A 15359-nucleotide genomic window follows, 5' to 3' on the forward strand; every position below is an offset into this window, starting at 1 on the left:
TCAGAAAGTGATCTTTATAGAAAGAGCAAAAATAACTTTAATGGGCTTACGTGATGCTGAAGAAGAAGTCGTAATAATAATGTTGATTTAAGATGAACATGACTGAATCTTAAATGTTTACTAAACACAGCGAGTTGTGCTTCAGATAACTTGGTTGGCTGTAGCATGAGCAACGATTGCTGTGATTCTGGCTGTGGGCACCAATATATTGATTCTATGGCACCAAAGGGTAAACTCCGAGTACAGATGATGCGATGATTGGTGATATTTTTGGATTTGTGTACTTTGACAGGCAAAACCGATGATGCAAAAGCCTCAGAGAAGGGTAAGGTGCCTTCCAAGAGCTCATCTGGCATCCAGCGCTCACCCTCAGACGCTGGCAGGAGTAGTGGGGACGAAGGCAAGAAACCCCCTTCTGGCATCACACGCCCACCCACCACAGGCTCATTTGGTTACAAGAAGATCCAGGGTGCCACTGGCACGCTAATTACCTCCAGTGGTGCGATACTCGCCAGTGGCTCAGCCACCCTGGGCAAGGCACCCAAATCTTCAGCTGCCATCAGCAAAGGTGCAAGCATCAGTGGTGTGCGGAAGACCAGTCTGGATGGCTCACAGCCCCAGGATGATGGCATCCTGCTCAGCTGCAGTGGCTCGAAAGTGACCCTGCAGTACCGCTCCTTACCCAGGCCAGCTAAATCCTCCAGTGGGGTGGCCGCAGGGCGCAGTGGGCATCGCTCCAGCTCCAGCAGCATCGACTCAAATGTCAGTGGCAAGTCAGCTGGTGGGGCAACAACGCAAACAGGCACTAAACGCAGGGATGGAAAAGTGGGCTCAGAACGCTCTAGTCCCATCACCATCAACCAGACCGATAAGGAGAAAGTGGCGGTGTCAGATCAAGACCCAGCAGCAGGACTATCCACCTCCCCAAAGTCTAGCCCCACCTCCACCTCAACAGGCCAGTCAGGCCTCAGGCAACCAGGCTCCAAGTACCCCGATATCGCTTCTCCAACCTTTCGCAGGTCTGATACACCATACGCACACACTGCACTCATTCTGTCTTTGTCCCTGACTTTGTGTTTCTGTGTGAATCCAGCATTTCATCACATTTCTTTTTCAATTCCCTGATTGTTAGTTAAAAGCAGCATCTTTTACAGCAAGGACATTTGGGGCAGTTTTTTTTGAAAGACTGAATCTTTTCACCATATCTTCTCCAGAATTTAGGCGAGTTTAATCCATTATGATACGTGGTGTTTAGTGACGCTTTTCCACTGCAGGTTATTCCCCAGGTTTCTATAACGGAGAGAAAAGATATCCATAATGTCAAAGTTTCACTTAAAATATATGCCATCTCTATCAATTTTAGATATGTTTGGATGTGCAAGATGAATATCAGACACTTAATAAATCATATTAGATTGCCTCCGTGGAAATATTGATAGAGTCAGTAGACTTGGCTGCATAGCTAAGGGGTGCCATAACATAGATTGCTCCCTGGTGTAGCTGATAAGTCACTGCAAATGCAACACATCTTTACCCTGAAGATGAGGGTCTGATGGCTTTTCATTCAGCAAATTCAACCCAGCAGTGTTTATCAGAACTGACAAGAGACAGGACTTTCTCTGCACACCAGTCCCTCACTCATTAGAAGCATGCATTCGGCAGGCGCGTCCAAACATCCGTCCCATCCAATCTGTCAAGCCAACACGTTTCATCTGCATGTCATAGCTTTTTTTCTTCCCCCCAGAGTGTGTCACCTATATATTGTGTGATTGCGGTGACAGAGTGGGACAGGCACAAGCAGAGTAGCAGGCTGCCTGAGCATATGCAGAAGGCAAACAGGGTTGAGTGGCCTAACAGATTAGGTTATTTAAAGTCACAGGGTTGAAACGGCGAAGCTGTGAAAGCAGATGTGTCAGTGTAAATCACTGAGAGTTCACATCTAGCCGAGGTCGAGTTCGCTGCCAGGGAGAAATGTATTGTAAAATGTGCTTAATATTTTTTATCTGTTATATAAAGTTGTTGCTACAGCAAAGCAAGGGGATGTTTATAAAAGCTGCTTTCCACTATCCTAAAATGGGTTTCTTGTGACCATTGTAGTAGTTTTCTTTGTAATGTTTGACCAGTGAGATCACTGCACTTGTCACACCCGAAGTATACCAGAGTCCTTAAATTTTCCAGTAAGGATCTTGCAGATGCTCATCACTTGTCTTTTGAGCATTTCTAAATGATTGCACCCACCTCTCTGCCCTCAGATTGTTTGGTACCAAAGCTAGCAGCAAGGCCAGCTCTCCTGGCACGCCCGACTCTGGCAAGTGCCCCTCAATACTGGGCAGCCCGCACGGCACACTGGCGAGACAAGCCAGTCTGGACTCGCCTTCCTCTGGCACTGGGAGCCTGGGCAGCGCTGGCGGCCTGAGCGGTGGCAGCAGCCCTCTGTATGGTAAAACCCCAGACATGTGCACCGACTCCCCGGCCTCCAGCCCAGCCTCTGGCCTCTCCCTGCCCTCCAACGCTCGGCCCTGGCCTGCCTGTAGCTCATCTGCTGGCAGCAAGGACACACTGAGCTGCCAAAGCATGACCAGTCTGCACACCAGCTCTGAGTCCATTGATATGCCGCTGGGCCACCATGGGCCCAAGGTTACACGAACCGGCAGTGTCAAGTCCACCCTGTCTGAGGGGTGAGTAACAGGGAATACGATTGGGAAGAATCGTATTCATTGTTTCATTTGAGAACAGAGACAAAACGTTTATCTCCCTATCCTAAGATGTAGACATACAATACAGATGAATAACAGAAAGAAATCATTCATTCACAAAACAGTTTGGTTCAATTTAAGTTTCTTTTTCTGGCATGGTTTTGATACTATAGAAAATAAATAAATAATACCTCCTCTACTCCTAAATTTCACATATCTGCTAGTTCAATCAGTAGTTATTGTCTCAAAGTACTATAAGGATAGCAATTAGCATTAAAGACATTTAACAGTCCTGATAGTTTCACAGTCCAAAGCCATGACAGAAAAAATACCACAGTAGATCATTTCTGACACCCATTCCTACGTGTAGCCTCTATAAAGGCCTTTCCATTTTTTTGTCCACACACTTTGCATGAATTACATCATAGAGCATAGAAGCAGCAAACACATTTATTTCCCCTCACTAGTTCAGCTGTCTCAAAAATGAAACAATCTCAATTCTGCCTGTTTTATCCACGTAGTCTTTTGCACTGAGGTGCATTAGTAATGTCTTAATGGATTTTCCATTGTGTGCATCTTTGTGTATGTCAAAAGTCAAGTTTGTAAAATGTGACCAGTTCTTTTTCTTGTGTATCACAAAACAAATGTTTACAGGTGTTCATCTAATTTGCTCATCCTCTGTGTTTTAACAGCATGCCACTTGACAGAAACACACTTCCCAAAAAAGGACTGAGGTACAACACATTTGCAGCCACATTCCATGTAGATCACATGCATACATGCATCTGCATTCTAATGTCAGGCTTTCCGTGTTGTTTTTCATGTGTCATTATTTGCACAATCCATAGCAGTGTTTCCCAGGTAAAAGTCATCAATAAACAGTAAAATATTTACTTTAAAGCAGGGGTGTCCAACTCCAAGCCTCAAAGGCGGTGGCAGCTGATTTAAATGGGTAAATGACCTAAATGGCTAAATGGTGATGAACGAATCATTTGATTCAGGTGTGTTGACCCAGGGTGATATCTAAAACCTGCAGGACACCGACCCTTGAGGCCTGGAGTTGGACACCCCTGCTTTAAATTATTAGATAAATGAATCGATAAAAATTATTAACTAGTTTTTCAACCACTCTCCATCAGTTCATGTTCAGAATTATGTATAATTAGGCTGAGGTGATAATGATAAAGTACACAGGTTTGATAAGGATGTGGGTCAATGAAAAACTACTGCTCAATAAAAACTTTTTGAAGATTAAATAAAAACTGAGAGTCGATATTAAAAAAAAAATGAGCGTAAACATTTATGTTTACACCATCTGTTTACATCCTAAGTATGCTTAATAGCTCTTTTATGAACTGCAGATTTACAGTGTGTGACTCCTTTAGTGATACAAGCAGATTGGTTCTGATTATATTAGCACTTAAGTCAAGCACTGATCAAAGGCTGTTGATAAAAAGCAAACATCGCCACCATAATCTCACCTAAATGGATGGTTAATTCCCTTGAGACACTAATAAAGCATGACCTGCTTTATCATCCATAATTTACAAATGAATATCCTGTTGTGTTTATTAAGACTTTAAACTACAGAGCCTAACTCACCAGGAAAATGTTTATTGAGGTCACAAGCATTGTTTTCCCACAGTCTTGTTTTCATCTTGAGGAGTCAACCCCCGCTGCCTAGGAATAATGTCGTTTGAAAACCTCCTTTTTTTAGCCCAATAAACTATGTCCATCTTTTCACATACAGTCTGTTTACATTTGACTAAATATATAGGGAACTCATATTTGAGTCTAGTTGTGGATTTTTTCTCTTTCAACTTTTAGAGTTTTTTCCCTTCTGTTTATCATGCAATTATGTAACAAACTCTGGAGCTCAAATTAGATTTTGACTTCTTTGAATTGATGCATAAAAAAAAAAATCTCTAACATACTATGAATGCTATCTGGGATGATGAGGGAGCAGTGTGTTTTTCCATCTGTCTGCTTGTCTGCTTCTCTGTGCTCATCCTAATCCTACACTCATCTCATGCAAAGTTAGAAATGTGGCAAACGCAGCCACTGAGTTCTTTCTCGGCTTCCAAAAATGGCTTAAACTTTCCGATAACATTTGCTCTGTTAGCTGAGGCGAGTATAGAATGAATGTTTTGAATTTAGCTGTAACTGAGTGGACGGAAACTGAAGCACCATGACCTATTCATCACAGTGGCACAACTGATACAGGGAACAGCCTTTCCAGCCAATTATAGAGTACTGCTGGAGAGGTGTCGGATGGGGCATGCTGGGTGTTCTTTCATTTTTCGAGCATTTGACGCTCGTGCTATATGGAGCCTAAAACCATCTGATCTCGCACGACGCTTTTGCCTTTTTTGCCTCAGTGCGGTCTGCAGTGTTCACTTTAACGTTTTTATTGGCAATGGCAATCTGTTTTCATCTTAAACATGCCAAATAGCTCTTTTATAAACTGTAGACTTTCTACATGGGGAGCTTAGATTAATAGATTTGCCTCCTTTAGTCATACGCTGTAAATAAGCGGATTGGTTGTGATTATATTAGCACTAAGTATACCGACTCAAACACTGACCCTTGGATATTTCAGTCTGTTCCATTTCAACTCCAGCTGCAGTCTGACAGCACTCAGTGCAATCTTAGACGCCCAATTGCTGCTGGAGAGAAAAGCGAGCACAGACACAGGACTAGAGCAGGGTCAGATGTGACAAGCGTAGTAATGGGGGCGTTGGAAGGAAGAAGCCGCTGAAAAGAGATGAGTGCAAACTCAATTATCATCCTCAGAGGATTAAATATGGCCGATTGTCATGTGTGCGATAAGGGGGGCTTCTGCTGCTGAATTACTTTAGAGTTTGGGAGAGAGGAGATCAACAGCAGAGTCTGTGTGTTTGGCAGCTTTAAGCCTGAGTAGTGTGTGTGTGTGTGTGTGTGTGTGTGTGTGTGTGTGTGTGTGTGTGTGTGTGTGTGTGTGTGTGTGTGTGTGTGTGTGTGTGTGTGTTTGTGAATATATATAGTTATTATACATAAATGACTGCATGCGTGTAGATGCATGCACATCCACTTCTGTGTGGTATGGTTTTTAATATTTTTATGCCATCTGCTCACATCCTTCTACTGTGTAGCTTCATTAGTTTACACGTCTTCATCACTTGAACTTTTAAGTAATAAAGTTCATTACTAAAAAGTAATGTCTTGCCTTGAGTTTAAACTGTGTTTTGTGGGTTTCAGATACCCTACCTCCTCCAGGCAGACATCTCATGAAGAAGGGAAGGAGTGGTTGAGGTCCCATTCAACAGGAGGTCTTCAGGATACTGGCAGCCAGTCCCCTCTGTCTCCTCCTGGAGCCTCTTGCACCACCACAGGAAAATACCACTACTCCAACCTCTGTGAGTCAAAAGGAAAAAACCTATTGTGCCTAAAATGTGTATATCGTATCAACAAAGGCTATGATAGACATATGAGCACAAAAAGGATCCTTGTGATATGATCTGTAATTAATTAAAGCATTCTTCAGTGCATAAATAAATAATCTGAGGTGATTATTATTTAACAACTTGTTATAAGTAGGTTTTTAGTGCCTGCATGAATGATTGATGACTGAAACGCACGTGAAAATATAACATGGTAGATGTATATGTTTTGCTCTGTGCAGTGAGCCCCACCAACATCAGTCAGTATAACCTGCCACCAGGCAGCAGCAGCATGAGCCGCTCCAACAGTATCCCCACCCAGGACTCCTTTGACCTGTATGGAGAGGGTCACCCACTGGGTGGCAGCGCAACCTCTCTGGAGGAACGACCACGTGCCATCAGCCGCTCTGGGTCCTTCAGAGACAGCACTGATGAAGGTGAGACACACACTCATTCTCGACGGACTGTCCAGAACAAACCCAATTCCTCACAAAAAAGCTAAAACAGCGAAAACAGTTTTTACTGTCACTTTCAACAAAGCAAAGTCCCACCAGCTATCAAGTGCTTTGATACCAGCATTGCTGATAGGTCTCTGTTCTGGTCAGCATTTTAAATTGTTTTTTTTTTTAGTCCCACAACTGATTGCAATTTTTCACTTTACATTTTCTGAATAAGTAAGCATAAGAGCTGCTGACCAATCAGCCAAATAATTTCTAATAATATAAGTATTGCAAACTGAGTCACAAGGTGAAGACAGTTAAAGGACAAATATCCACGTTTTACCTTAAAAGTCTTTGTTTACTCTGTGTCTTACAGTCCATGGCTCCTCACTGTCTTTGGTTTCCAGCACGTCGTCACTGTATTCTGCGGTAAGTATCTAAGAAGTGTGACAGAAATCCCTACTGAGAAAAAAACCCTAACCATAGCAATATATCTGAGATTTCACTTCTATTATTTTTTTCTGTAGTAATAGCATTCCATACAAACATGTCAATTTCTATATTGTAATATAAATAATTACTGAATCACTGTGTTCAGAAGGATTTTCAGAAAAAGGAATTGACTGTAACTATTTGCAAATATTTACCAGGACGGGGTGACAATATTTTTTTCAGTCCTAATTGATGCCTTCCTCCACTCACATAGAGCATTTTGAAGTTGGCAAAAGCAGTTTAGCATCTTCTCTGCCTTTCTCTTTTGGCTTCTAGCCTTTAAGAAGACGCCACTAGGGCTGGGCGATATGGCCTAAAATTCATATCGCGATATAATTTGAAGCATGTGCGGTAACGATATATATCGCGATCTATTCTTTTCTTCTGTATAACGTATTTTCCACACTATAAGGCACACTTAAAATCCTTTTGTCATCACCCCACCAGGGAGTTGGATGAATAGCGTGGACACTGAAGTTTGTGAATGCGATAACCTGAGATCAAGGCGACGTATGATGATGTGTTTTGAAATTGATACCATTGGTGCATCTACTGAAAATTTGAGTTCCAAATTCAATGAACTCACATCCTGTGAACACAATACATCAAGGAGGATGTCATCTAGGACTTTCAAAGTGATGCCATAGGTGCATCTACATGCAGGCTGAGGGGTAACACTGGCAGCTGCCAGTAGGGATGGGTACCGGTATCGTTCTGACATAAACGGTAGTAACCAGACCGAAAAGCAGCGCACATTTTGGTGCTTTATTTCGGTGCTTTTTTTTTCCTGAGATGTCAGACACTTTGGATTCTAGCCAATCATTTTACGTTTCCAAGGATAGTAGGCGGGCCCAGGTACGTACGATCTTTTAGAGCAGAGCTACAGATTAAAAATCCCCAAGACGAAGCGGGCAAAAGTCTGGCTGTACTCCACAGCAAACTCAGCAGCCTGCAACAAGTGCTTTAAGGTGATACTGTGCAAAGGATAACCTCCTTTGCACAGTATCACCCTAAAGCATCAAATCTAATGAAACACCTGGCGACGCATAGCGGTTTTTTAAAAGCCGAGAAATGCACCGTATTTGATAGCTTTGCTGCAAGAGCTCACACCGGGCACATCTACTGCGGGTGTGGTGCCTGTTATCGGACCCGGAGTTAGCAACGTCCCCCAAGAACCAGAAGAGTAGAGTCCTGGCCCCTAGCCCTGCCAGTGTAGCAGAAATGATGACGGATGATGATGGCGGCAGCAGCCGTTCTTCTCTGTGTGTGAAGCTTGATGTTGTTCGTGTGTAATTTACGTTGAGTAGGCCAAAAAGGCTAAAATGACCAAAGAAAAAGTGGAAAACAGTTAAACATGAGAGGCTTTTGGACAAAGTTTTTTTTTTTTTCCATTGTTTAAGCACTGCTTCCAGCCAAGAGTGATACCATATATGCCCTATAGCTGCAGAAAAGCCTAACATTGTTAACTTTTTACACAAAAACAGCTAAACATAAGAGGTTTTTGGACAAAGTTTGTGTTCAACGGTTCAGCACCGTTTCAAAAGTACTAGTTTGTCACCGGTATTGGATAAAACCGGTGACAAAGGGATGGGTATCTGAAGATAAAACCTTCAGATACCCATCCCTAGCTGCCAGTATTTGAAACAAGATTGATCTTCAGACTGTTTCAAACATTTTTTCTGTTGAGCTCCAAACTTCATATGTTTGCATACAAAAATAAAATAAAACTGAAATCATCTTTATTTTTTAATTTGAAGGGTGAACATCTTTTCCGTCCTCTCCTATCAGTGATGTTACGTAGCATTCAGTCTTTCCCTTTTCCTCTCTATTTTTGTAGAAGACATGGCAAGTTTCTGTGACAGCATTTGTCTGAAGTAACAAATTCTTGACAATTTAGATTCTGCAGTAATAGCACATGCAGTGCTCGACTCTCGGATTCAGTGAGGTGGGGGATTAGTTGTAGCAAGAGGAATCGATTACCACACACGTCTGCCCGTTTCAGACTGCGCTAGCAATTTGCAAAGTAAACGTTCAGATGAACGATGGAGATGGTTTTGTTTACAAAGTTTTCCATCAGGTTGAGTCATTCTGTACATAAACCATTTCCTCTTTAATTTTTTACATTTTCTGTCATTTTAATCTACTTTTAATTAAAATGACCCTTTTCTTTGCTTTTGGTGCTTTTACTGATGGAACACATCTCCCCAGAGCAGCGATCAAATGTTTCTAAACTGTGTTTGCTTGATTCTTACAGACAGAGGAAAAAGCTCACTCAGAGGTAAGGGCAGCTAACATTGTGTCCATCTTTCTGTTTGCATGTATGCTTCTCCTTATCAGCTTTCAGCTAAACAGGCTTATAGTTAGAGCCACCGATGCTTTGAAACTGCTCGGTACAGCCACTGAGCAGCTCTGTGGTGTGGGTGAAGGTTCGAGTGCCTTGTGTCTTGCTGTGCATCCCTAAAGGTTACTTTTGACCCATTTGATTTGATTTTGTGTGGGATTTAGTCTAAGATGTCACGTGCATGTCCCTGTTGGCTGATTTCTGTGTCTGAATGTCTTTGTGCTGCACAGCGTCTGTATTCAGAGACAATCTGTGCATGTCAATCAAAGCACAAACAGTGATATCTATTTGATCTCTGAACTAAACAAAAGAGTGTTTTGTGAATAAATAAAAGTAAATTCTGCAATCAATTATTTTAGCTCTATGTCGCATTGCTTTATCTAATCATGCATTGATTTCATCTAGATCATAAATATCTACACATCCTTACTATTCTGCATAGCTTATTGTTAACTCATTACAAACACTTACTCTGTAATGGGATCCATGCCCTGACCTTTGGCTCTTGTTCAAAAAGCCTATTCAGTTTATCACTGATTCTACTTTGATTTTCCAGTTTTATGGTTTGACTTTCATCCCTTTTGTCTCTACATGTGCTTTAAGCGTAACTTTGGGTCAAACAGTGATCGCAAATACACTGCAGTGTTTGTTTTAACCCTGCCAGATAAGTGGAGTTTAGTATTCCGGGACAGCTCACTCTGTGCAAACTAACAGTTGTGGACTACAGTGACTGTGCAGTAAATCTAAACACATTTAGAATTCAAAACAAATAATAAAAAAGACATTATATTTTTGAGTGACTGAATAAAAATATACAGCTAATCTTATCATATGATAATCCAGAAAACTGTTCTTGCATTCTTGCACTGAGCTGTCCGCCTTGCTAAACTGAGACGTCTTGCTGTTGTGAATTATATAAGTATGAATTTCAGGTATTTGCAAAAACTTTTTGAACCATCTCAGGCATAAATGTCTCCATTTCCTCACTTTGCTGCGGAAACCATGAAAAGAACATTGCTGTGGCTTGTTGATAACCTCTGTCTCTCCAGCCACATCAGGACTTGCTATTTGATGGAGGCATGCAACATAGCGTTAATTTTTACTCTTTTCTTTTCAATCAAGGGCCAAACAGTCCAAAATTCCACGGTAATCCCCCACACTTTATGATCACACTTCACTCCAGTGTCTTTTTAAACAGTTTCCCATGTGCCTGCACAGTTTTCTTTTTACATCAGAGTTATCACCATGGGAGTTGCAAATTCACATCGTGTTTACATCACAATCAGTCTTACTTTCTTTATGGTTTTTAGGCGCATTAACCGAATGTTCACATTTCGTTTTTCCTTCCCAACCAGCAAATCAGAAAGCTGCGTCGGGAGCTGGACGCCTCTCAGGAGAAGGTGGCGACTCTGACATCTCAGCTGGCTGCCAACGTGAGTTTATTTACTTCAAAAGGTGCCGTCAAAACAGCCTGAACATTTGCACGATAACCTGCTGTCAGAGAGCTTTTATGGGAAGCGCTGCTTATTGAAGGAGGAATACAAATCTTTAAGACACCCTCTAAATCCTTTGCTGTGTGTTTGAAGCCCTCATGTGTGTATTTGCTTTTGCCTGTTTGTAGGTTTGTGTCTGTTTTCTTGTCCCTGGTTAGAGCTTTTCCTTGCGTGTGCTCGTGTGTCTCATACAGCGAGGATTGTCTCTCTGCTTTTGTCTCAGCTGGTGGGTTTTCAGCAAAGAGCCTCTCCCGAATTCAATCAAGCAGAGAGAATAGAATAGAGATAGATGGCTGAAGAAAGAGAACAGGGAGATGAGGATAAGTGAATCTCGACACAAGTGCGTCATGCGTGGGTGAAACAGATGCAGAGACCTTCAACCCAAAGACAAAGTCGTTGTGGAGATTTAGTTAGACTGACTTCAGCATCTGACTCCACCTCCCTACCATCAATGCCAAGTGTCTGATCGTGCGTGGAAGCAGTCAGGTTGCTCGCTTCAGTCCTCTTCTTTGCTCACAGAGTTGTGCAAAGCTGAAACTGAAGGCAGAGTGTGGAAAAAGGCAAAAACAATTCACAGATATTTAAAAGAGCATTATATTTCAGTCTTTCCTGATGATAGTTGACTAGTTGTGCACAATAGCTGATGCAAAACCCTTTGCTTTGCTGTTTTTGGTACAAAGAAGTGTTGGGAAGTCATGTTACTTATTTATGACATGATGGGTGGATGTAATAAATGTAGCTGAGATTACATTTTATACAAATGTACTTTCTGATGCAGTTTATTCGCAGGAGCACTTAAAATTTATAGGTGACGAGTTGCACTGTGGATCCTCCACGTCTTGAAATTAAATAGCAGTGTAATATGCAACTAGTGTCATAACCAAGTCATATGTAAGCACAGACAAGAGAAACCCACATACACTAGTGACATATGCTAGAAGTGCATCACACTACATCTACATGATAGCATGGTGGGTTGCTAGTGTTCTAAGCTCATCTCATCCTCCCAGTGGGGAGTGTAACTGTGGCAATATCAACCTCAGGAGTCCTCAGATACTCTCCACCCACAGTCCAAATCTCATTGTGATGTACTCAAGACCTGCCACAGACGGGTTTTTTTTATCATCTCTGTTACTGCCCACACTCTCACGTGTATGAGAGTGTATATTTATATATATATTTATAGGTGTATAAAAGCCTACACATTGTCACTGGTAGCAAATATAAGAACTCTTTGATGTGCAAATAAAAGTAAAAAGTTGTTTTTTTTTAATGTCAGTGCCTTAGGAAGAAGTTTTTAAAATCACTTATAAAATGTAGCTATTTATTTGTTAATTCTGTTCAGCTTTGGTGTGAAATAAAAGGTCATTTACATTTGTGTGTGGCTTTCAAAATGTCAAAGAATTTTTTCCCCAGCTGACAGAGAAATCTTACAGAATCTTACATTCCTTTGACAACAGTTTAACAATAACAAAGTCATGATGAAGGCAAAAGATACATTTTAAAGCTCCATGGGGAAGGTGTCGTCTTTCCGTGTCATCGCTCACTGGCGTGGTGCTTTTTCATTTCATCCACACAATTTATAAAAGAGGACCAGAGAGGAAATGTGCCGTGACTGAGGTCATCTTATCGTGATCCTATTACATTTGCTTTGCCGCTGCACTAACGATTATTATTATTTTTCTTGGGTTTGTGCAGGAAATTGAATGTTGATCTTATAAAATATATATTATGCTAAGACACAGTCAGTGTTCTCATACTGTCTCACCACTGCTTTTAGAAACACACCTAGCCTTGCCATCATTTTGATACACTAAATATTTTTGGTTGTATTGGAGCAAAATAGACCAGAATTAGCAAAACTGACACCCCATCCTGCTAAAGGGACTAGGGGGCAAAAGTATTAGTCAGTATTTTCTTTCAACCATGAAGGAGATTGGTTTTCCTGTCTTGGCTGACATACTGGGTTTAAGAGTTCATACAAGCAACCCTCCTCCCCCAGTCCCCCCCCCCCCTCTTCTCACCCTTCACTTTGTCAGCCTGACCTTCTTCCCTCTCCTTTTTTCTCCTTTCTGCTCAGCTTAAAAAAAGAGTCAACCCTCCCCAATATTTCCTGTTCGTATTCCTTTCCTTTTCCTCCTTCCTGACTTTGGGCCTCCTCCTTTCGTCACCTGCCCTTGTTTTTGTACTGTACTACAGTGTAGGATGTAGCCCAGCAGTAGTTGCTGGCTTTGAACACAGTAGTCGTGACTCTGTGTCGTTGGTAACATATAACACCCTCGAGATGTTGTGTATATCGTCAGAGGTGGCATCAAGTAGCTGTGACTTTAAAGACTTTCTCATCATCTAGTTCTCTGATTTGGCCTACTGTCAACCTTTACCTGAGACCCCAGGATCAGGACAAGGGTCAGAAAACACTATCTGGCTCAAGCCTCCAGAACAGGACAGATGGTTCAGCCCTGGGATGCAGGAGAGTTTGATTGGTGCCTCCCTCAGAGCTGACAGGTGGGCTGGGGGTTGATGAGTTGGAGCCTCACAGGTGGAGTTGGAAAGAGATGTGGAGTTAGAGGGATGTGTCGGAACAGTTGGCATTTCTAAAGGTCAAGACCTACGCTGATTTAGCCAGGGACACAGAGTGGAAGAGGCAGCACAGGGTGCTACTCCGTGCACGTGTCTATTTATGGACTTGGATGGGCCAAATGTCGTCATAGGCATAGAAAGATGAGGACTTTTCTGATTTTGTCACAACTGTTAGAGGGCAAGATCAAGAACAAATGCTGCTGAATTCGGTAAATGAAAGTGTATAAATGCACTTGGGTGTTTGTGTGTGCGTATCTGTGTGTAGATTTGTCTGGGCATGCTTCCCACCTCTCTGTGACACACCAGGCTTGACAGGTGACTCGGTTGTGTCTTGCTTAGAACGGGAGAATGAACGAACAGCACACACACAAACGAATACACACAAAAGTACATGCAGCCTTGATGAACATAAGGCTTCACCAGACATCCCTATAAACACATATAGATAAAACACATGCACAACCAAATCCACACACGCACACACACAAAACCATGATTCCCGCAGAGCAGATGGCATGACGTTGCCAAACATTGACCATCTTTCAGGTATCAATGCGTTCTTATTCTAATTAGCTGAGAGAGACATCTTTGGCGTCCACGGTGTTTAATTCACAGCAGTTGGATGCAGCAGTGAAGTAATACAGTGCTCCCTCTTCAAACCTCCTCAGGACGGCACAGCCAAAGCCTTCAGACTCGTGGGCAAATAAAATTTCCACACCAAGCTTTTTTCTGTCCGCAGTCATCAAGCGAAAACTCACTTCAAAGTTATCAAAACGCACCAGATGATTCTCTGTCAGAGCTCTTTTTTTCAACAGGGGTTTTAAAAACATTTTAATGTTAATTTATAAATGGCCAAGTAGAAATTGCGTTTATTGTATTGACCGAGAAAAGTCAAATTTCATATTGAACTCAGTTCTGAGATTTACTTTTGTAGTTTTGCATACAGAATGTGTTGGGGCTTGTGTGTGTGTGCGTGTGTGTGGGTGTGTGTGTGTGTGTGTGTGTGTGTGTGTGTGTGTGTGTGTGTGTGTGTGTGTGTGTGTGTTTTATTTACTTCAGTGCTTTCTCTTTTTGAATCTGGATTTTCGATTTGCATAAGAAAAACATAAATAGTGAGCCAAAGCATGTAAAAAAAGTAAAAGCGAGGATTAAGTTTGCTTGTCTTCCTGTGTCTGTAGGCTCACCTGGTGGCAGCCTTTGAGAAGAGTCTGAGTAACATGACCTGCCGCCTGCAGAGCCTCACCATGACAGCCGAGCAAAAGGTACAAGAGCTTATTCTTGAATTTAAAATACACTGTGTGGCATCTTCAAAAGAGACTACAAAGAGGAGAAATGATTAGAAACGTGAAACTGTGTGGCACTGAATAATTTCAGTGGGAAGTATCAAGTCAGAGGTTGGTCACTGTGACATAATAAAAATATATTAAAGGCTCAATTCTCGACTCGTGAAAAGTTTTCTGCTGAAGGAGTTTACTTGGTAAAGTTTTTCTCTAGCAGTGCTCTTAACCTTAACCAAAGTCTTTTGACATGCTTAGGATTCAAACTTCAGTGCTTTATATGTAAGTAAAAGTATCCAGTTTAATAACAAAAATCTGTTTAAAGCGGTCTTTCCGTCATCATTTTTTGCCCGCAGCTATTTTTTTCTCTAGGACTTCAAAAGAGCTTGAAAAGAACTAAAACTCATCACAGCAGCAGCAATATGTTCTTAGGCATACCCCTACCACAAATGAAGAATGCTCCCCTCTGTTCACATATACATGCACACATAGCTGACAAGCCCTGGCTGCTTTTTAATCCTTTATAAATTAAAGGAGCCTGAGATGGGTGAGCTGCCTTTGTCAAACAAGGCCATCCTAACTTTTAATTAAAGTGAAAACCCTATCTGCAGCCCTCAGTGA

General features: G+C 41.9%; 1 protein-coding gene across 6 annotated transcripts in view; it reads left to right on the top strand.

Moving 5' to 3' along the window:
* The window catches only part of nav3 (neuron navigator 3), a 424334-nt gene that overhangs the window by 390800 nt on the left and 18175 nt on the right, over positions 1-15359 (top strand). For 5 of the 6 annotated variants that reach the window (XM_082510872.1, XM_082510873.1, XM_082510870.1 and 2 more), the window contains 10 exons: positions 293-1019; positions 2253-2678; positions 3389-3430; positions 5934-6091; positions 6358-6552; positions 6932-6984; positions 9302-9325; positions 10511-10534; positions 10744-10821; positions 14640-14723. In XM_082510872.1, coding sequence (XP_082366998.1) covers positions 293-1019; positions 2253-2678; positions 3389-3430; positions 5934-6091; positions 6358-6552; positions 6932-6984; positions 9302-9325; positions 10511-10534; positions 10744-10821; positions 14640-14723 — 1811 coding nt within the window. The remainder of the gene's footprint in view (positions 1-292; positions 1020-2252; positions 2679-3388; positions 3431-5933; positions 6092-6357; positions 6553-6931; positions 6985-9301; positions 9326-10510; positions 10535-10743; positions 10822-14639; positions 14724-15359) is intronic. The other variant, XM_082510874.1, reaches the window with a different exon arrangement.

This window comes from Aulonocara stuartgranti (genome assembly GCF_965226115.1).
Source record: "Aulonocara stuartgranti genome assembly, chromosome: 17".
NCBI classification, from domain to species: Eukaryota; Metazoa; Chordata; class Actinopteri; order Cichliformes; family Cichlidae; genus Aulonocara; species Aulonocara stuartgranti.